Source organism: Ornithodoros turicata, chromosome 2 (assembly GCF_037126465.1).
Source record: "Ornithodoros turicata isolate Travis chromosome 2, ASM3712646v1, whole genome shotgun sequence".
Classification (NCBI taxonomy): Eukaryota; Metazoa; Arthropoda; class Arachnida; order Ixodida; family Argasidae; genus Ornithodoros; species Ornithodoros turicata.
The window spans coordinates 61,695,898-61,720,064 of NC_088202.1; the positions used below are offsets into that span (position 1 = coordinate 61,695,898).

The window sequence follows — 24,167 nt, forward strand, 5'->3', positions numbered from 1 at the left end:
TTCACTCTTACATTTTGCTCACTCATACACACATTCATACGACAGGGATCGACGCAAGCGGCAACTGTTGAACATGAGAAAACTGATGTTCTGAGGCTGGAACAACATAGAAGGGACAAATGCATACAAAGCCTCAAATTGCCTAAGAAATTAGCGATGAGAGATGAAAGTCACTGAAAAGGTTAGCCAGGCTGTAGGACTCGAACCCACATCTTCTGGATTACCGGTCCAGGGCTCTACCAATTGAGCTAAGCTAACACGCCTTCTCACTTTCAGTCACTCTTCTGAGAAGTCACTCTTCTGAGTGAGAAGTCACTCTTCTGAGTGAGAAGTCACTCTTCTCACTCATCCTCCTTTCACTCTTACATTTTGCTCACTCATACACACACTGGCGGCGCTGTCATCGACTGTGTCAACTGAATTGCCAGGCGGACTAAGACACATCGCTTCCTGACATGTAAACCGTCCCAAGTCGATCTCTTTGATCAGTCGACGTTGCTTTCAGTCGACGTATGCGCCCATGTAAACGCGCGTTTTGACAAGCAACCTGATTGGAGTGCGGAATAAATATTTTCGCCAACAGAGTTGTCCCTTTGTATGACTGGATAGGAAAAATGAGCCGTCCAAGATAGGGCAAAACGGGAGATAAGGCAAGATAACTGATTGCGGCGAGATAAGTCAAAGCGTTCGCGATACAGTGTCATCAGCTTTTACAATTGCATTCGAGTTCAGTGCCTGCGAGATACATACTTACATCCACAAGATGTGGGTTCGAGTCCTACAGCTGGCTTACCTTTTCAGTGACTTTCATCTTTCATCGTTAGGGATTATTCTTACTTATGTCCATCGAGTGAACAATTGAAACAAATACAATACAATGATTATTTCAGGCAGTAACTTCACAAGTCATAGAATATCACTCGAGTGAATACTTGAAACAAAGTCAAAACAATAATTCTCATGACAGGTGGATATTATAGCATTCTAAACCAGATAATAAAATTTTAATCAATAAATTGAGCATAGATACGCTTTTAATTAATTGTAGACGTGCACTTGAAAACAGAAGATACAATTGCTCTACATTGAAAAGATGGACAGATTTTGCACTGGCTACCATAAGTCATGGGAAGATGTGATAAAAAACTGCTTCGAAAAGGAAGAGCCGCGAAACGATTCCATTATCGCTGCATTTCAATGCGTCCTAGACATGGTCGTATTGGGAGATATGGTACAAACTATAGAACTGAAGGTGCAAGAATTTATATGCCGAATCTACAATACTTATAAAAATATCTGCACATCAACGTCGGAATGGTCACTGGGATTGATGGCGGAGTTTTTGGGGTTTGCTAACAAATAATTGAAATACACTAGACCAGATGTAATTGTAATCATTGCAATGGCCATTGCGTTCATCAAGAAAGCAGTCAGATCAAATTATCATATACAAGCTGTCTATATCGCACTATTCATTACGGATTTGTTGAAATTACACGTATCTGAGATGGAAAGTACATCTTATCACATGATATGTTCCACTACCACGGTACCCCAATTATTTTCTTCTACCAGTCCCTGTAACGATGTCGAATGAGCAGAAGTTCAATATTGTTGTACAAGGTGTGATGTATCATCACTTATTGAAACTCAACGAGGATATCAACTTCGGTGGACCACCGGACGATTTTCATCTAATACTGTCTTGTACGCCATTCAAGAATATTCATACAAAGGAAGGAAACATCAGTAAGAGATTGTGCAAGTTCGTCGCAACAAAGTGCAAGTTACTGAAGTGATACAAATGCGGCGACAACGTAACGATTGCATTAATCAACGCTGGATTCAAGCGACCGATAATAAGACATCATTATGTAACGACAACAAACGAAAACTTCAAAGATTGGAATAGGACAATTGTAATTTATCGGAATAAACAAGCATATAAGTGAAACAATAAATGTAATCTTTGTCATCATTATAATGAATTCTACGCATCACAATGAAAAACACTTTGCATTGAGCATGGATAGACTGAGAACAGTCATCGCTAAGGAAACGAATATTCCACACCGTGTGTAAGAATTTTCTTATGGAATCAGAGCTGACAATCAAACAGGTTTTACCCGACTACACTCTGTACAAGTTCAACACCCGAAGGATAGAATTGCAGGAGAAGGATCGGTCATTGAAATTTAGAAGCATGATACATCAGTCTATGATTACAAAAAAATGATCATTAATCTTTTGTGAAAACTTATCATATTTCATGAATTAAATTCCACAGTGCATGTATATTTCTCAAACACTTGCACTAGCCCAGACGTAGCAAAACAAGAAGAAAAGGTGTCTTTGACAAGCAACCCGATTGGAGTGCGGAATAAATTCGCACCTTCGAGGACGCGGGTGACCCTTTCTCCGAGTTTTAAGTAAATTTCGTTCGTAAAATATTCGTAACTTTTAATATCCACGACATAGAGAATTCGCAAAGTGAGCGAGCTAAAGCTTGCGTATTGTGAAATTACATATTCTACAACACTGATCGTAAATGGCAACACCTGTTCAAATTTTAAACTCTTACTGATGTGTGGTAGTCACCCCTTCTCCTGAATGTGAATCGATAAATTTTGGCATTTAAGCCACAATCAAATATCTTGTATAGTATGTGTGACTATATGCACAACTTTTTAATCTATATCTTTAAAAAAATTGAAGAAATAGCGCGCAGTTTTCACTTTGAAAATTTAAGGAAGAAAATTATCTTTAGTGCGGAATTTGCGTTTTACAACGTTATGAGCTAAAACTTATAAAATTAAAGTATGGCCTTTCCATTTGTAGTGCCCGGATGCTATGACACTAAAATAGTGTGATAGTTTTTCTGTATGGCTACGGGAAATCTCGAGTATATTTTGTGAATTGGATCTACGTTTATGTGTGACCTGCGCTGATCTGCTTATTATATAACATAATATATTATATAACATATCTTCCATTGTGTTTATGCGTAACGCTCATCTTCATTGTATATTGGTTAAGCATTTCTGATGGCGGTTGTGTGATCCGCTTCTCCCAAAATCTGATTGCGACTTGGAAATTATTTCATATACGTTTGTGTGCCATGTGTTACGAAGGTTACGTGATTAGAAATGTGGACTTCGCCTGCACATCATGCTTGTAAAATCCGCCATTTGCATCGCGGCATTTCATAATAGATTCGCTTTACGCGAAGGCTTCGTATTATCTCGCAGGCACTGAACTCGAATGCAATTGTAAAAGTTGATGACACTGTATAGCGAACGCTTTGACTTATCTCGCCGCAATCAGTTATCTTGCCTTATCTCCCGTTTTGCCCTATCTTGGACGGCTCATTTTTCCTATCCAGTCATACAAAGGGACAACTCTGTTGGCGAAAATATTTATTCCGCACTCCAATCAGGTTGCTTGTCAAAACGCGCGTTTACATGGGCGCATACGTCGACTGAAAGCAACGTCGACTGATCAAAGAGATCGACTTGGGACGGTTTACATGTCAGGAAGCGATGTGTCTTAGTCCGCCTGGCAATTCAGTTGACACAGTCGATGACAGCGCCGCCAGTGTGTGTATGAGTGAGCAAAATGTAAGAGTGAAAGGAGGATGAGTGAGAAGAGTGACTGGTTTGTCCCTTCAGATGACGCACCCTGGAAGCCGCTGAGAAGGCGTGTTAGCTTAGCTCAATTGGTAGAGCCCTGGACCGGTAATCCAGAAGATGTGGGTTCGAGTCGTACAGCTGGCTAAGCTTTTCAGTGACTTTCGTCTTTCATCGTTAATTTCTTAGGCAATTTGAGGCTTTGTATGTATTTGTCCCTTCTATGTTGTTCCAGCCTCAGAACATCTGTTCTCTCATAATATCTAAGATGGGAATGCCTCATACCTCTGAGTTGCATTTCACATTTGATATTTCTGTGTGGTTCATCTATGTAGAACTTTCTGTTGCAAGATATTACAAAAATTGATGTAATTAAATTTGTTTCTCGTTTTTGATTGAGTATTGTTGCTACCATTTAATAATTTGGACTTTCTCTACATGTTCAATAACAATATCGCATCTGTACAAACTTAGTCGACTTGTCAACCACTTTGATGAAAGATTTCCGTTTCAAGGAAAGGATACGGAAAGATAGCGATCCCCGCGAATAATATCGGCATCTATTTGCGCTGCACAATAAAATATATCGCCTATCTTATCTGACCTCTAGAGCGCCCTGTCTGCTGGACGAAGGAATATAGCCCCAACCCTTTGAGTGATAAAGCATGGGAGTTGCTTCGTTTTGGTCATATAGATAGAGACATAAAGTCCCACGGCTTTGAGGAAAAGAGTGAAAACCGAGATGACAACAGTGCATATTTTCTATGTCTTGGATACCTCTGGTGTTCACTTGGATACCTCCATCAAGGTTCGTAGTGTTTGTTAGAATGGAAATTGTATATTGTTCGATTTTATGATGGTTCAATGATAGATTATTTTCCTCTGTTGTTGTTGTTTACGTGTCGCCGCTTAGAGTGTTCCTCTGTTCTTCAGCGTTAAGTCTGTGCTATAGTGTTAAATTTGTAATATTTCTCCTTTTGATAGATTGATTAGCTATTATTTCTCTATGTGTTGGATGGTGCACAGGTTTGGCTCTCTATTAATTGTAGCTGTTGATTGTGTTGTTTCTCGTTATTTCCTTACGTCTATGCTGTTCACTTAATAAGAAATTGATTAATGAAAAGTTGTGTAATGTTGGGATATGAAACTTAGATGCCCAGTTGCGCTCGAAATGTTATGACAGATATTCACGCTATTGCAATGATGGTTCTCACATATAGGAATATTACTTTTTATAATACAACTTGTAATTTGATTGTAATCATATTGATTAAGAATATCTTCTTTGTAGTGGTATAAATTTTATTTCCTCCTGTGTTCGTGTCGTTCGTGTTCCGTGGTCTTCCATACATCTATCGGCACCAAATCAGGGCAGATATCATCAGATCTGGTTGTTGGCTAGGAGCGTGCTATGTGGTGAAGTTCATTGTTAACATAACTATTTTCTGTGTTGGATTCATAAAACAGAGTAATGTTTGTAGTGTCTCTTAAAATGAAAATTGTATAGTGTTCGATTAGATTATGTCGCGAGGATGATTTTATGGCAGTTAAAATGATAGATTATTCTCCTCTGTTGTTTTGATTAAGAATAGCTTCTTTGTAGTGTTATAGATTTTATTTCCTCTTGTGTTCGTGTCGTTCTTGTCCTTTGTGTTCCGTGGTCTTCCAGGGTCTCTGCTGTTCACAATTAATTACATATATCTATCGGCACCCGTCTTCAACAAATCAGGGCAGATATCATCAGATCTGGCTGTTGGCTAGGAGCGTGCTATGTGGTCAAGTTCATTTTTAACATATCTATTTTCTGTGTTGGATTCATAAAACAAAGTAAGGTTTGTAGTGTCTCTTAGAATGAAAATTGTATAGTGTTCGATTAGATTGTGTCACGAGGATGATTTTATGATTGTTAAAATGATAGATTATTCTCCTCTGTTGCTTTGATAAAGAATAACTTCTTTGTAGTTGTATAGATTTTTTTCCTCTTGTGTTCCTGTCCTTCGTGTCCCATGGCCTTCCAGGGTCTCTACTGTTCACAGTTAATTACATACAACTATCAGAACTTCCCGCTATTGCAATGATGGTTCTCACGTATAGGGATATTAGACTTTTTATAATACAACTTGTAATTTTGTTTGTAATCATATTGATTAAGAATATCTGCTTTGATGAAATGTGGTGACCGTTTCTCGTTTTGATATGGCATTGTGTAGGTATTATTTCCCTACATGTTGGAGGATATGTCGGTTAGGTTCTATATTAATGATATGTGTTGATCGTGTTGATTCGAATTATCTCCTCATGCCTACGCTATTCACTTCATAAGAAACTGACTAATTAAATTTGTGTCATATTGGAATATCAAACTTAGCTTCCATATTGTGCTCGAAATTATGTTCGAAATCAGGTTCTCACGTGTCAGACTTTTTATAATAAAACTTGTAATTTTGATTGTAATTCTATTGAATAAGAATATCTTCTTTGATTAGATGTGCTACTGCATCTTACTTGAAAACTTGTGTGCATGATTACAGCTAATAAAAAATATTGTGTTTGATCTGTGATACCTATTCAATGCTTTTGTATCGTACCTGTAATAAGTATATTCGTTGTTACATGTATTGTATTGTGTTTCTTCTGCTTCAGGTTTTTTCACTTTGTTTTTCTCCTTCACCTGATTGGCATTTCAGTTGGCACAATTCCCAGCACTATTGGCTTTAATAAATATATTTCAACTTGAACTTTTTGTGTATGACTCCTCTTTGCATGTCTATACATGTTATAACCTCGCCAACAAACCTCCGCTCACGCGCCGCCCCCGCCGATAAGCGGGAAACATTCGTGAAGGACTCAGGGAAGGATCCAGGGGTCCAGGTTCCTGAGTGGACAGGGTTCTCCTACGACGGGACTGAATACTACTGGCTAGTTAAGCGTCAATATACGGGCACTCATGGCGTCGCGGAAACAGGTATCAAATATATCGAGGCTGGCCGTGCATGGCAATGTAATGTGTCGCACATCCCTGGTGCCCTAAGCGAAAAAAAGAGAAATTGATGCGAAAGAAATTGATGCCGAATGATATTTCTGCGGTACTGGATGAACAACTCCCGTACAGCGCCATATTTTTCGTGCTGTGTAATATCCTGATATCACAGCCCATCTGACAATCGCTGTGTGTTCTAACTCCGATTCTATCTCCTTGCAGCTGATCCGAACCAAATATACTACCCGTCGGACCAATACCAAACTGAAGGTAGGGTCTCACCGCAGCACTACAAGTGCGCTTTCATGCCTCTGGAAGGGGTATAAGGAATGTGAAACGCGCGCAATGCAGGAGCGCCTTTTGGAACAGATCCGTTCCTATATATTGATGTACTGCAAGGATGAACCATCTGCGGTACCCGGCTTGTTCTTCCATGTCCTGAACCCTGCATGGTACATTTCGGGCTCTAGATTGTGAAAAGCCAAGAATCATTCACATCAACTCCTACTCGCGTTTCGCTAGCAAAATGGTGATGTAATAAAATATGCATGTGTACAAAGTTGGGAGGCGCAAATAGGCACAAGCAGATAAAGACGCACCCCTCGAGCTAATGAACGGCAATACTAAAAGGAGCAAGGGGGTCACACCTAGCATTGCTCCAAACACAGCTTCCTTTTTGAAGCAAGTAGTATACGATTTATGACAATTGCGCGCAACCCCGCTAGGGCTACGCCACCATGGCGTCTAGGCCGATGTCAATCGCGATTTTTTTTCCCGCGCGCGATGGGCGGCGCGTGCGCTTACCATCACGCATTTTTCAGCCTGGTTCGACTTGTTTCGCAATTTTTCCGCCTGGGCCGACTTCAAGTGCGAATTTTTCCCACCGTAACAGCTGCGCAGTGCAAGTATATATATGAAAAGGATAATCATACACAAAAGTACAAGTGGTAATCTATTTATTAATGCCAGTGGTGCTGAAAATTATGATGCCAATCTGTGAATGGGAAAAATCCAGCAAAAGAATAACTTCACAACCTGAAACAGAAGAAACACATTACAGTGCAATTCACATAATAAACAATATACTTGCTTATTACAGGTATGATGCAATAGCATTGAAGAGGTATCACGCAGAAAGAATCAATCACAATATGTTTTTATTAATGGTAATCATACACACAAGTTGCCAATGAATCAGAATTAAAATAAATTAGCACATTTAATCAAAAAAGATATTCTTAATCAATGTGATTATAATCAAAATTACAAGTTTTATTGTAAAAAGTCTAAGATACCTATACGTGAGCGCCATCATTGTAATAGTGGGGTTTTAATTACAAGTTCTGATAGATGTAAATAATGAAAGACCACAGGAACACAGAGGGACGACACGAATACAGGAGGAATTCAAATGTGCAACAAAGGACACTACATTTAGTACATTTATATTTACATTTAAAGAAGACAATCAGTATGATTACAATCAAAATTACAAATTTTATTATAACAAGTCTGGGTCGTGATCGCCATTACTGGAAACCTAACAATTTCCTCATTATCATGTAGCAGGGAAGTGCTGTAAAGAATTTCGAGCACAACATGGAATCTAAGTTGCATATGTTTTGCTCCAACATGACAGAACTTCTAATTAATCAGTTATTTTATTAAGTGAATAGCACAGACGCAAGGAAATATTGAGAAACAACATAACACGATCAACAGTGAGCATTAATAGATAGCCCAACCTGCGCATCACCCAACACGCAAACAGATACATGCAGGAAAATAATAGTGAAACAATCTATCAAAACGAGAAATATTACAATGTTAATAACTTTCAACTGTGACTAGCACAGACTTCAAGCTCAGCTACGCCGATTTTCGAGTGTTACAGAATGGAATGGTACTCACACGATGTGTTCATAAGGGAACACTGATCATGTATGCAAAATAGTTATCCCAAACTCCTCGCGGTTTTCCGAAAAAGTGAATTTTTAGTTTCACTGACATCCCGTCTTGTGGCCCGCAAACCCTGTGTCGACGACACATTCGTGGTCTGCCCGCGCTCCGGCTTGGCATGACTTTTGGCTTGGTTTCTTCCGCCAAGCCAGCCAGTTTCTTCTGCCGAGCCGTCTGCTGCGCAGATTCACATTGGGGAAGTGATAAACAGTTCGCTATTAGGGAGCCAGTATATTTCTGGACTTCACTAAACCCACCAGGAACGTGAGTTTTGCTTCCTTCGACTGCAAAGCATTTGCTAGGCCAGTACAGACTTCCTGGTGTGATTCGTGTTCTGTGCTGCGTGCCGAGAATGCGTGAGCGTTTTGTTCCCGTCTACAAGAACACTTCAGCATGCAGTTCCAATGTTTCAAACCGCAATTTTCCGAAAGGCGAAAGAGAAATCTATTGACTGCAACAATCGGTTACAACTCCGACTGGGTGCCACATTCGAAAGCAGCGATTTGATCTGTTCATCTGGCTCATACGAATGTTACGGAAGCAATGTGCAACTTGTTTCACAAGAAGCCGAAGATGTCTCGTCCGGGATGCTGTGCCAACCTTACCTGCAGCAGGAGATTGCAGGGGCAGGACTAGGCAGCAGATAAAGGTAAGACGCGTAATGGTAGACAAGTCAGTTATGCGGTGCAAATTGCATCACGTAGAAGAGAAAAATACGCTATCTGTCAGTTACTGCTTCATCCTTCCATCCATCTGGGTTTCAAGCTGAAGGCTGTCACCACTGCCAACCAGACGCCCCTTGAAAGTTCATCTGTTTTTGTTGACGGAACAGTGACACCTGGTACTGAGACATTTCATTTTCTGATTAATCAAGTGCATTCCATCACTTGTGCTCGACTTCTTGTGTTCGTATACCCTTGCTGTTGCTCGCTAGCTTAGAGCAACCATGCCTGAGGTGTCAGCGCTTTCCGAGTACATTTAAGCAGTATCATCGTATCATATGCACGGCAGCACATCTTGTGTATTTTGAGTAAGGTATAAATTCAATGTTGGCTGAGCTGTTGTATTTTGGTCACAAATAAGGTGTTCTTCCAGAGCGAAGGCAGTTCAAGCAGTTTCATGTGTGCAACTGCACATACTTTTTCTCAGTTTTGACTAAGGTAAATCGAGATTTACCAGTTGATGTCTTTCAGTCATAAATTATGTTTTTCAAGACATTCAAACAGCATCATGTGTGCAACAGTACATACTTTTTCTCAGGTGAAGTAAGGTAAATCTGTCCGCCGTGGTTGGCAGTGCAGCAGAAGCTTGTGTTGCATTCAACTGGTATCATGTATACAAAAACTTGTTTTATGCCTTTCTGTAGCTGCTGTACTAATATTGTGAGTACAGAGACATTCCTGCAGAACATATCGGAGCATCTTGTGTGCTATTGTTTGTATCATCTGCAGCAGTATATTGATAACGTTAATTATTCAATGACTTCAGCTAACATTTACATTCTTACTTCCAGGTGAACCTGTCATGCAGATGCCCTACCCCTTGGTATGCTAGTTCAAGGTTGTACCGAAACAATCCACCTGGAGCATTATTCTTCAATTGGCAGTGGCATTACTATCACAACACACCACATGCTGCATGTCTATGGTGCGTGTACAATGCATCAAACCTATTCTCAGGTACAGGCCAGCTGGTACGCAATTACAACATGAAACAACTGACACAGAGACCATAAAGTCATGCTTTTTCCTCCGCGCCTCGGGTTTCATGTTATTATCCTCACATCCAGCTCAATTCGCCTGTGCTGTGCAGCATGAGCAAAAGCATATATTGTTTGTGGTCACATGACACGGAACATAAATACAGTGAAACCTTCCTATGTTGGACACCCGCGGTCCAGCCAAAGCGTCTCCTACTTGTAGAGGTGTCCGAGTTACAGAATATGACGGCAACAAAAAATGGAAGAGATCACAGCTGTGAGAAATGTCCCCCTTCTTCAATTTAAGCTCCTTAGTGGTACCTGGTGGTGGTGCCTGGTAGTGGTACCTCTACCCACTCTTCATTGATAATTATTACTGATTTTAGTATATTCAATTTCGTTCAGATTCTACTCAATGGCATTACCTCTGGAGCTTTTCGAGCAGCAAGGACTTGTCTCTGAAGCGTCAGCCCAGTTCTCATAGCTTTGGTGCAGTGCTCGTTCAAAGGCTCTAGACAAACTGAAGACAAGTGCTCACATAAAGAATTACAATGTAGACTGACAGCACTTGTTTTTGGACTCTAAAAACTAAAGCAACAAAATGCTGAGACCAGTATAGGGGAAAAAGTCAAGGCCACTGGCTCATTTTGGGTCTTTTTGGTGCAAAGATGGGCCGATATTGAGGTAATTTGGCCAGGGTTTTGTTCAACTTTGCAGGTAAAACCTACTTCCAAGATAGGGAGGTGTCCGACATAGAGAATTTCGTCCCCATGTAGTTTCAATGGGAGCCTGCACGTGCAATGAAATCATGGGGAGTTGTCCGAGGTAGGGAGGTGTCCGACTTTGGAGGTTTTACTGTACTATAGAGCATTCTACATCATGTAATCTGACAGTTGTTCACGTTTGGATATTTTAACCATGGAATTTACCCTGCATGCACCATACAATGTCCAAACCCGACCAACTGCTAGAGAGCAGCATGTACTGTTTCCGTATAGCACTTATGGCTTGTGTCCTGTGATCGGAAACAGTGGTGTCTTTTTTCTGCTACAACCAGTAAACTACAGTAAAGATTTAGAAATACTGTGTCATACCATAAAGCACTATGGGAAATGGCAGTTTGAAAAACTGGAGAAGACTGTCATTAGAATGGGGGACATGTTCTACGGTGAAATTTTTTACAGTGTGTGCTGTACCACGTAATGCACTGCAGGCCTACCACAGTATGGTAACGCTCTGAATACTGATTTGCTCAAAAAAGGAATGTGTGCGTTTCTTGTACTAACTTCCCCCTATGCAAGGTTGTAGAAAAATGTTTTCAGCTAATAGGGTAGGGAGAGGACATCATTCTGGAGTCTCGTTGAAGTACAATGTGTCGTGTGTGAAGGTCATTTTGAAGAGTGTAGGTGGTACAAGACTGTGTTCCCACATTCTTGGCAGTGTTGACTAATAACCATAATAAAGTAGAGGGTACATTTGTTGCTTCATATATTTGTGTCATGGCAAAGTATGTAGAGATACATCTGTCTCAACATGCAGGTGACAAAACTGCTTTTTATGCCTAAACTATGACAAATAGTTTTCTGTTCAGCACCACTAATCATGTGCCGCGGCCTCCATGACATGTCTGTGACATTCCAAAGTGATTAACATGTCCCATAGATGTGTGCAATGCTGAAGATGACTGTGTACCTTCTATGGATTCTTGATTCAAGAAAACTACTGTGTGATTTGCTAACAGCGCCTGGTTGTACCTTCACAATTCTACGTCGAAAAGGGGAAAAAAAAGAGAAACACTGTCAAGGAGCCAGCGGAGAGAGAATCACACACGTAACATGAAAAACGGTTAGGAGCAACTAAGATTTATTTGAACAAGAACTTTCGTGCAAGAGACTGCACTTCTTCACAATTCTACATAAAAATATGTAAAGTTTGCCGAAGGAAACATCATGAAGGTCCATAGCGAAAAACCCTGAGACGAGGGATAGGAAGGGACATGCAGAATGTCTCAACATAGCGTGTTTATGTCCCTTCTTGTATCTCCTCTTCAGGTCCCGCCATCATGGACACTATCACCAGCTCGCTTGCTGTTGAACCGTTCTTTCAACGATAAGGGTCACTTTCATGGACTGGATGGCAGCGAACATGCTGTCAATAAAAAGAATAATGGAAGGAGCTCAACATGATCCTTAGGCTGTGCGTGGTCATTGCTTTCTGACAAATGGTGACTTAGAATTTCAGGACAGTGCCTGCAGTGGTAGTATTCTTGTGTTCTCACCCTTGACGCCCATTGCGTGTCATCGGTCACCTGTAATCTGATAATATGCACATAGCTAAAATAAAGCATATTTGTATTTCTTTGAATACAGTTAGTACAGCACATTGTTTTTTACATGTTCTTTGGAAACTATAAATAAAAAATTCTCTACTCTGCAAGTCTCCTGTCAGCTCTACAGAGCAGCTTCGAATTTCACTAGAAGCCACGTGTGAAACCTAGACCAAACTAGTGGTGAAGGTCCATATAGGTCATAGATAGATACTATTATTATTATTAGATCATAGGTCAGGCTTAGGTCCTGGTTGGTAGCAACGCATTTGAATCTTATTAAAAATTGGTGCAGGAAGTGACCAACATAACTAAATACACCAACTGACTCTCACAAATTTTGTGGTGTTATACTTTTGAAACAACATTAATACGCTGCAGTGGTCTTTTCTCCTTTTAACCTAGAAATATTAGGTCTTCGGCATCACCAGCCTTAGTTGCTGAGCATGCAGTTTCATATTTGTTTCTCTGGACAAGCAAGCCCGCTTCCCCATTTTGATAAGAGCATTTCAGCTTTGACAGGGCATTTGTGGACAAGGAAAACAGTTGGACTATTGTGTATTTTGCTATGAAGTGCACCGTACAAGGCAGAGGACACCATCAACCATTTCCGCCAAGGTTATTAAATTTGTGATAAAGTACATACACCTTTTGTCACTGACTAATTTGGTGGCAAAGTTACTTGAGTGACAGTTGTGCAATTTTAAGCACATGTTTAAAAAAAAATAGGATATGGGAAGTGCTGACTGGTTGAACACGTGGAGTACCCAATATAATAATTGGGGGTTTACGTCGCGAGACAACTGAGTGTGGAATACACAGCACAGTGTAATGTTCCTTATTCTGGCAATGTTAGCATGGTTCAAGAAGTGGGAAATGTTGCACTACCCTTGATAACATCTGTTGGGCCCAGCAAACAGGATACACATACCCTGATCTGAAGACACTATGCCTAACTCAAAAGCAATATGAGATCGACCCGTACGTGTTTATTTGTGAAACTATTATGAATGAAATATGGCCTGTGTGGTATAGAACAATGCGCACACTCAAGGAAACATGCAAAAGATACGTATAAGGGCTCTCGACCTACATGCCGCGATGCGCTCTACGAGATAAACAACACACTACAAAACTACATCCAACACTTTTTGTGCGGGGCAACTCTAATGAGCACTTTCATATAACCGACGAATGGTTCAACGAATGCAGTTCGAGTGGTCACGATGCATTCCTACGTCGTTCATTGCAGTCGCGCTATGATGCTGCACAATATATGTATCTCGTGTAACAAGCCTGGCAATCGCACGATGTGCATGGGCAGAAATACGGCCTTCTTTCTTTGAAGACCAGTCCTCTGCAGGCTGCAGGTATATGCTCAAACGATCACCAAGTCTCACGTTGTTGCTCAATCGCTCCCATTCCTGCACTTGTAGTAAAAGCAGCAAACGGGTTGACGTGAATGGCAGCTGAACGGTTGAACTGCGAAGTTCTCGAGCACATAATCACAATTTCACGCCGAAAATGATGTTGAGGTGAGTTCGCGGTTGTTGTTTCCATCGTTCAGTAGTTCTCGAGATTACCTCGGACGAAACGCTCATCGTAGCCGGCGGCCATAACTGGATTTCCTCGCAAACGGGAGAAGACGCCAGGGAAGTCAGAGAAAGCCTCAGCTTTCATCCAATCAGACGCACGATTCTCTACATACGTAGATGGAGCAGGTTTATCCCATCTACGTCACAAAAATGGCTGCGCCCATGGCTTGTTTTCGTTTCTTTGATGAATTAATTTTCGTAATAGGAAGACAAAATTGAGAAACGAAGGTGCGTTTCGGGGGCAGGTGGATGTGCTCGTTCTGAATATCACAACCGTTTCAACACATCGGGAAATCGGCGTAGCTGACTAGACATCATAGACTAGTGCTTGTGCTAGTGCAGACTAAACTTGTACACAGACTAGAGATCATTTATGGCCAGCGGGACGACGTAGAAGGCAGCCTCATGTCCGCTGAGAAACGTCACCTTTGGGACGCTATTGACCAAAGATTCATTTGACGCAATCCTCTGCATCCGTCGTACGCTTTATAAGGTTCCACCCAACCAACCCTATATTTTGTGGTGGTCTATGCTGCTAGCATTTTGTGTGAACCGAGTGACACGAAGTGGGAAAGCACCGTAAAAGACTAAGCAAAGCCAATCCAGTCCTCAAAAGTTGGAGATTACTGCGCTTTACTGGGCTTCTGTTCTCCTCCACCCAAGCCACAGACAGATGCAGACAGCTTCGCATCACAAAAAAGAGGAAGCAGTCCCAGAGAACAAGGGAACTGATGTGGAGGATGCAATTGCTCGAGTGCAGCACAAACCCGACATCGAGCACCGACGAAGTTGATGCTGCATCGAGCTCGAGCCCTACTAAAAGGCCGCAGGCACGGGATGTAAGGAGGGGGGCTTCGAAGGCTGGAGACCCCTACCCCGAATTGTAGGCAAGCTTGTATGTGTGGCGCCATTCCTTCACTGTGGCTCAGGTGGAGCCGCTGCAGCGCTCAGGTAATGTGATCAAGACTGGTATGCGATCATCATTTTGCCCCCTAAATATGGGAGCAAAGATATACTTCTTGTGCCACCTTCCCTTCCCCCATAGAGATCCTACCCCGCCCCTGAGAAAAAAAATCTACCTACGCCCTTTCCGGGATGCATAAAAGCTTTCTTTCATGGATCCATCCAGCAAGGAACAGGGAGATGCAAACGAAGCTGCACCATACGCGAACATCCCGACCAGTGTTGCGGATTTGAATGCACGGATTTGATTTAAATCCGGATTTAAATCCACCGGAGGGCTGGAGGATTTGATTTGCGATTTGATTTGCGTGAAAAAATATGGGCAGGATTTGGATTCAATCGCATATTCCAGGTATGATTTGGATTTGGATTCAATCGCATTTTCCACGAATGATTTGGATTTGGATTGAATCGCCCCCTTTTCAGGGGATTTGCGGGTGGATTTCGCCAAGCTCCCTCACAAGATGCATGGATTTGAAATTGAGCGAAGCGCCGTTTCGCATTCAACGCGAATTGATGTGACCTTGTCTAAAATCTACACACGCTCTAGCGGCGTCCTCTCTCCAGAGCGACAGGAGTAGCCGTTTCGCTCCAAACACTTCCCCTCACCGCACCGAGGGAACATGGGGATGCGCAGTTCTTCGAACGTAGTTAGCGTTATTCTGTCGATTGGACGGCACCTTTCCCGTGGACCTTTAGCTGAGTCTTCAAGCACGAGCCGTTTCAAGCTTGCCAAATCATGCCGTGAAATTCTTGGTCTTCCCAATCATATTGAACGCATATAGGTACACGCATTCATGTCAAAATAAAGTAAGCCAGCTGTCGGCTACGCGCCGGCGAGGAGAGCCGTCTGAGCCAACGGGGAAATAAATGACGGAGGATGAGTTTTTTTCGTGAGGAGGAGTCTAATGCTATCACACTGCAGGCCGACGCAGCTCTGGGCTCGGGCAATGCTCGGGACTGCCTAGCTCTGGGGGAAGTACTCATGCCCTCCAAAACGCGGCCTGTGTTAGCTTCCACCTAATCGTACGGCGGCTGGTCGCGCATGAAATACAACATCCACGAGCGAACGCTAGCGGTGACACAGTGAGGTCGCCTCCTGTCCACGCTTGCCATATCATGAACGTACGTGACTAAGCATTTCACCTCCTGTAGCGTCCTGCAGTAGGGTGTGCGTTCGTCGTATGCGTAAGCTCCGTGCTCAAGTGGACTGCGTCGCGTGTCAGTATGAAGCCAAGGAACTGGAGATTCCATTACACAAACATAGCAATTGAGCTCCGCAACGACTTTTCACGGGACATGGAAGCATTGCCAGAAGAAGGTGTCGTCGAAGCTGCTGCATCCAATTTTATACGGCATTTGAGAAGGCGTCACCCTCAAGAGTTGAAAGACCAAAGACCAAAGACCGTGGTGCCGTCAAGTCGGTTTGAAGCTGCCTCCTCATCAGCTTCGAGGAAGAAGGATTGATATGTTGGCTCTTTATATCCTCGTCAATCAGACGAAATTTATTGTTCTTTGTGCCACGTCACGCTGTTATTTAAGCGTTGTTTAGTGAATACATGCAGTCGTAGTAGTAATTTGTAGACACTGTTATACGTCTAGTAATGCTACTGCAAGAATTTTGGCCCCCGGATTTGTCACAAGATTTGATAAATCCGGATTTAAAAGGATTTGATTTAACGTGTCAAAATTAAATCCGGAATTTGATTTACTACCTTCAGAAAAAATGCGGATTTGATTTAAATCCGATTTGGGCGGCCAAATCCGCAACACTGATCCCGACTCAACGTCGCTTGCAGGCGAGGGAAGTAGACGTTCCGCCGGCGTTCTGAGGTGAGAGATGCTGAGCCAAAAATTCCGCATGCCGAACTTTCTCCACAGCGTTCGCAAGAGCTCGCGAACCGATGTTTTTTTTTGGCCAATGAGGCGAGATATCCCGAACACGCCTTCTCGTTGTTGGTCGGCTGGTTTTCGCCGTTATCGCGGCGGTTTTTTCATTCGTTTTCGCATCACTTCGATTCCCTGAGGCACATGCGCCATTAGGACCATTAAAAGTTAAACTTGGTGGTAAGATAATCTAGAATGGGATGACATGCTGAGCGAAGGATGAAGTCGTGTCGGGACGACAGGCCCGCTGACAGGTGGCTACCACGGGCTCCTTGCGCGAGTGCCGTCTATTAAAAGAAAGCCTGGCCATAGGAGGAGACTAAAAAAGAGGCTCGACCTGTCAATCAATTTCAAGCGCATTTCACAGTACCGAAAGAGTAGGAATCGAGAGCCCGGCACTCGGGGCTGTACCTTCGTTCAGGCAGTTGGTTCCGCCCCTCTGGAATAAAGTGGGACCATATTCATGACAGCGGGTCTCGGAGTTTCCTTCCTGTAATATATATTTGTACTGGTTGCTGTTTTCCACGGGGGCTGCTATGTCACCAAAATTTCCCCAAAATTGACGGTGGTGCTTGAAATGGCGAAGCGGAGATTTCGTGACAAACATTTTCAGACTCCTTTCATTTCGTACTCTGAGTACGCAGTGTGTCCCAGCTAAATACAAACATATTTAAAAAAATATATATATATATGTTTATAAGTCCCAAACGTCGCCACACCAGCATTGGACAGCTGTTTCGGCCTTATTGTGCCTTCATCAGCAATGCGTAGGTGGGCGACGTTTGAGCGACGTTTGACTTATAAACATATGTTCAACGTGCAGCCAAAGAGCGTATGCTATTTTTCTTCATTTTATATATATATATATATATATATCACTTTTTCCTATATGAAATCAATTGCAATATATAGCATGTGCTGAAGGGCACTCCTAAGGAGGCCATTAGCAAACTCCTAACGCAATGTCTTAATTAACTTTTTAATTATAAAAGCTAGGAAGTTGTCCCAATGAGAACATCTGGTCCATTCGGTTACCTGATACCGGAGCCGTTTTCAAAACAAAAATCCGTTGGATAGAACGTTCGCAAAAAATTCGCGAAGGAACACAATTTTTTCATTTCGTTATTTTGCTCATTGCGCATCTTCGGAGACGCGTCTTTTCTTCACCCCAATGTGAGAGGCTGAAGGACCACAGTGCCACCTCATGCGCCGAAGATGAGCTTCAACTTGCGGAAACAAAACTAAAACAAATGTATCGTGTGACTCTATCGGAACTGGCCTTATCTTGGGTTGCATTTCCGGTTTTCTTTCAATCTTTTTCCAGGACGCAAGAGGCGATAGCGTGCTCTTTCACCCTGTCACATTGGGGGTGAAGGAAAGACGCCTCTCCTAAGATGCGCATTGAACAAAATAAAGAAAAAAATTGTGTTCCTTCACGAATTTTTTGTGGACCATCTATCGAACGGATTTTTGTTCTGAAAACGGCTCCGGTATCTGGTGACGGAAGCGACCAGATGTTCTCATAGGGACAACTTCGTATCTTTCCTCATTAAAAAATTAATTGATGAAAGTCAAGGAGTGCCCTTCAACATATGCTATATTGCAATTGATTTGATTTCATTTCTTGTCTTTTCGCTTTTTCCGTGATCGGTAATGTCAATCTCCTCTATAGCACTGCTGGGCTACCCAGCTCGGTTACCTGTCCCTTTTCTTTTATTGATGGAATTAAAGGAATGGAATAGGGTTGCCAAGCCATTGCAGGAGTGGAAATTGGCCATACCTTTTCATTCCGATGAATTGAAAGGAATGGAATTATCACAAATCTCCATTCCTCGGAATGAAATTGGACTGGGATGGGTGGTCCCATTCCGCAACCCTGCTAGATACATCAAAAAGTGGGTGGAGCCTCAGGTATATGCAGGCCCCATTAAACAGGCGCTAAAAAACAACTTCCTCTCAAATGAAAATCCGTGTTTCAGTTGGTGTAATGCAAGCAACTTAAGTTCAACCAGTGATACCGTTTAGAAGAAAGCGCAATGAAAACAGCCACACTGAGCAGTGTTTGGCGGCAACGAATCGTATCCCCTGGAGGCAAAAATTGGCGGCATCCAACGAGACAGAAGGAGAAGCGCGAGCATACATATCGTAGGCATGTGGACTTGGAACGGGTCCGATCGTAGTATTCCGTATATGGTCGGCATGATGCGCACTGCTCTATTTTTCAACAGCGATTCACTGATTTGTAGCTCACAACAGTTCTCGCGAATGTTCCACTGACAACATTTATCTGCACGTCCTTCGGACTGCGACGCGAGTCCGTTTCACAACGCGCACTGTTTTTCACCGGGACTGCTCCATTGCGTGCGCGAGCAGTATGGACTGAAACGACGCCCACTGGTTAGCGCCCAAGCAAGACGGACTCCGGTACAATTTCGATTGCAGCTCCGCAATGGAAGGAAAGAATTTAATTCTGGTAACAAGTACGAAATTAACATAGCGTGTAACGTAATTTGAGGTAAACCTGTTTTTGCATTTTAGTGGCCCTTTAATGGCTCGACTCCCTTTTAATACCGTCACATGATACGATATGTGAAGAGCATCTGAGCGCGCTCCGTAGTACAGCGGATGAGAAAAATAGAAGGAATCTGCCCTAAACAGAATATAAATATAGCCGAAGTGTGTGCGTGCTGCTGCTGATAGCTGTTGTAACGCACGTGCTCTGAGTCAACACAAACCGCAACAAATGCACTCGCAAACGAGTGAGCTTTACATGGTGTTTCCATCAAAAAGTATGCAGAAAACAAGCAGACGGTAACATGCGAACATCATTTGCGCCACTGTTGAGGCGCACAAATAGAAGCTTTCGCTTTTGTCGCTCGGCTTTGTACACTTACGAAATGATGCTGCGTATCAATGAAGTGAGTCAATATCCATGTGCACCATCATGGGCGGTCTGACATTTGCAGCTGATGCAAGGGTGTGCATTCCAAACAAGAAATCGTTCAGTATATTGCCCCCTTTCAGACACAATTGTGGTTGAGCATCTTCGCGGGCAACGAAACGAACACGAACTGCCGAACTAATGAATAACGCAATATATGCCATGCAATACAACACCTCAAAGCGTACCAAAAGGACATGGTTCGTGTAGAGTTGTCACAAAATGGCACGATTGGTGCGAATTTTCAAACAGCATTGCGTGCCAGGAATGTCTTGGCCTAACGTGCACAGAGATATGCAGGTGTGCAGACACACGGGTTATTGCACTGTTTCAGAATATTGTTTTAGCACGTCCAGGAGAGGTGCTAGAAGCACCTTGGTAGAGAGCTTCTTTACTGGAGCGGCGACGAGCGCTATTGACCGCTACGTGTCACGTTTAATCACAGTGAAACGCAGTAAGCTGCTTCAGACTTTGATAGTTAAACTGCAATAGCTAGCTTCTGTAAGCGTTCACCACCAGCTGTTAATTTTCAACAGTGATGAAAGTTGTCTGGAACTTGAATTTAAAGGTGAAATATTTTACTCACGTTAGTTGGTGATGTAACATGAGCTCCTCAACGTTATAATCAGCATTTGCGAGACATGGTTGAGTGGTAATTCAAAGTTGACGAACCTTTGAGGTGTTAAGCGACGCTTGTGAAACAAGGCTTATGAAGACCGAAAAATGGTCTCACATGGCGCCTCTAAGTACTTTCCGAGAAGCGGTTCCAATTAACTTGTAACTACATGGTGAATAATTTAAATATTAGTTGAACTACAAGTTGTTGAAACTGACAGCACACCCCGCACACCCGTGACTTACGACCAGTGGCTTATCCAGACCCCAACACGTCCCCCCAAATGTTTCGCGGCACCCCCTAACTTTTTTCCTGTGTACTACTGTCACTACCACAATGAACTACAGTATACTGTTTCAATGTAAGTGCACCCCAAATTTTTGGCAACGATACTGGCCACGACATGACAGTAGACCAGTGGTGTACCCATTACCGAATGTACCGCGATACCGTCACTCGTTACTTGGGTAAAAAGTACCGAAATACCGATATCGATACTTCCTTTTTAATGTAACGGAGTACCGCTACCGTTACAACAAAAGATGTAACTCGATACTTTATACCCGATTCTTTTGCTGAAAATACGAAGAAGTTCTATGAAATCTGCATAATCAAAATCTTGCTTACTTGGGTATTCAGTTTGAATAACAGCGAATTTGGAAAAGGCTGTTCTGCAACAAAAAAACTGAATATTTATTGTAAGAATACAGCAACTCCACTGTTCCCTGGTTACGAACAGAGTGAGGCTCGTGCCCCGTTTCTCGGCTTCTTTATTGTCTCCCCTTGTACCCTACATTTATTATACAGCATCATCACTTTGGTTGACTTTTAGCAGTAGCTGGCGCTCTGTTTTTGCCTCTCTACGATAGGCGGACCAGTTACAATGAATAGAAGTAAGGAATATCACCGGTAAAGAAAGGGTATAGTGGCACTATAAAAATATAAGCATCAGTAACGACACGACACGTAAATTTGTAACGGAAATACATTTTCGGTGTCGATTTCAAAAAGTATCTTGACACGCACTTCGAAACCGAAAAATGTATTGATTACGGTAACGCGTTAAGTACTACATCACTGCAGTAGACATACACACACAAGCACTGTCGTAGGGATACATCACACACTTAGGTTGCCTCCAGTCACCACTGCCATTGAATCTTCTCTCTCCCTCTCGTTCTTGCTTTTTGCGGTTGATGCCTTTTATGATAAAATGGACCAGCGTTAGGCAATAGACCTTGACCATATCCCTTGTGATCGTGGTACAATATTGGGTACACTCAACAGACGCTACTATGGATCTGTTGACAGGCGCTACTAAATCTATCGGTTTCATAGATGGGTTTCCTGACACGGACCGTCCTTTTAGTGCTCGCCAGGGAAGCACGCAGCCCCCGAGCAGTACTACGGCTCAAAAAGCCGCGCTGTCCAGCATGTGCTTCCTACTCGTCGAGGACGCGTCTGTCGTGAGCTCGGCTTGCAGGGTACCCAAGTGTTATCAAAGGCCCGTTATGTAGCAGATCAAACAGCAAACAGAGGAGTGTTGGAAGTTTAAAATACGATAAGAAACGCAGTGTCTGCATTTCTGTGAGAGACATTGAAGCGATACTTATTAGCCTATTGATCAATGTTTGAAGATCTAAAGAATCGAGGTTAAAATATTTAAAGAAATGAAGGTCCAGTGATGGCATCTGTGCTGCATCTAAGGGATTCGGGTTACTCTACTGCGTGCGCGGTGTTCCAGCTGTCGAGACCTGTGGCTCAAGTAAGGTGAGCGCAGTGTAATAGTGATCCAATGGACGTGAACAATTTACGTATAATCGACCTAATGTATCCTGCTCGACGCAACTGTTAACTGAGTTCCTGGAGGGGATATCGAGCCGTCATAGCGGTAATGAACATGAGCTGGGTGAACTCTTGCGTTGGGGCGACATCACCGTACTGCAGCTCAATACAAAGCCCGTACAGCGTGAGGCCCTTAAGGCCGCTGAAGATTTGAAAGGCCAGGTTCACCCTCATTATATCAAATGGGCACATATGTACATGGCCATGCGTGACTCTCGGCATGGCTTTGAGTGTGGAAGCCCCAAAGTCGTCCCACATCCGAGCTTTATGTGCTCCCATAAGACATTGCATAGCCGTGCAAGAACGAAAAGCACAACACAATTGGGATTAAGTTTGCATCTCACAGCGGCAATCGTTGAACGCCCCAGACAAACTATAATTGTACCTGAAAACTAAATAAGCAACTATAGAGAATATCTCGCGCGAGCGCGAGCGTCTTTTGGCACAGATGGGCTGTACAACTACAATGTTAAACTTTCCAGCCGGCGCGGTGCGAATCTGTGCTGCCGAAAGAGCATGTGGTCGGCTCGAATCAGAAGAGCGTTTGTGAGCCACGCAGAAATGTGCCGTCCAACTTGGCGCGCAGCGAGCCACAGCGCAAAACCACGTACAAATCGCCGCCATCTTGTCCACCGCCGTGACCACACGCGCCCCATGCATTAGATTAGGCGCTCGGCACACTAGTCCTTCTAGCCCGCCACTATGGCGGGCTGCAGAGACATCGAAGTGAGGGGAAATGCGCGATTACAACATGAAGGATAAAAAAAAAGCCACGCGGACTGAGGAATTATCCCGAAGAGTCTTGTCAAACGCGAGACATATCGGCAAGCTCTCCGTAGTGAGAACACGAAACACGAAACTTTTGTCGTAACTTTCGAAACGTAGCAATTTTCGGGCGAACACATCCTAGAGTCGTGCCAGTCATCTCCTACAGACACATGTTTTAAAATTATTTTTTTTTTACTACCATGTTCTGAAAGCGTCACGTTTGCATACAAGTTGTTTCCCCCAATTTTTCGATATCTGTAAACTTTCCGAAAATAAGCTATTCATACTTGTATTGAATAGCCCTCATATGGTCACTTAAACAGGCTATATAAGATCTGCGTAGTAGTGTATATAAATTCTGGCATCCGAGGCCCATCCGCGCCGTTGGCGATGGATGTGACTTACGACCTTGTCTACGAAGCAGGGCACACGCTGGTTCTCCAGTGGGTCCCATTCCACTGCGGTGTCGAAGGGAATGAACAGACCAACAGCCCTGCAGAAGCAGCTCTCACGTCTCGGAGACGGACGCGCATTGCGCTGCAGAGAGGAGATCGTCATTCCGTACTGTGACGCATCGTCGCTCTCCTGGATTCCCGCCAATGGACTGCTGACACTGGCTATGCCCCCAGCTATGCTAAGAAGAGTTGATCGAGCGCTCGCTTTCCGCATGCCTCGACAATACCTCTCGTCAAGATGCAGCATTAGTTCATCGAATGCGTCTCGATGTGGCTTTTACAGCGCAGTGGCGTTACCGCTTGAGACAAGCTGTCACTGTGGTGCTGTAGAAAATCTAGAGCACATTCTTGTCAATTGCCCACACTATTAAGCCTTCCCGAACCGTAGTCTCCGGATCCCTTAGCAGGTTGGCCTCTCGGCCCCTTTCTCTCAGAAAATTACTTGATCCCTGGCCCCATCCAGCCCTCCAACGCTCAGCCCTGAAGGCTCCCTTCACCTTTTTGGAT

At 43.1% G+C, this 24,167-nt stretch overlaps 1 protein-coding gene across 1 annotated transcript in view; it reads left to right on the forward strand.

The window, feature by feature from the left end:
• The window catches only part of LOC135384704 (proline-rich P65 protein-like), a 47,085-nt gene that overhangs the window by 18,441 nt on the left and 4,477 nt on the right, over positions 1 to 24,167 (forward strand). Inside the window, exon 4 of the mRNA XM_064613893.1 lies at positions 6,829 to 6,876. Coding sequence (XP_064469963.1) covers positions 6,829 to 6,876 — 48 coding nt within the window. The remainder of the gene's footprint in view (positions 1 to 6,828; positions 6,877 to 24,167) is intronic.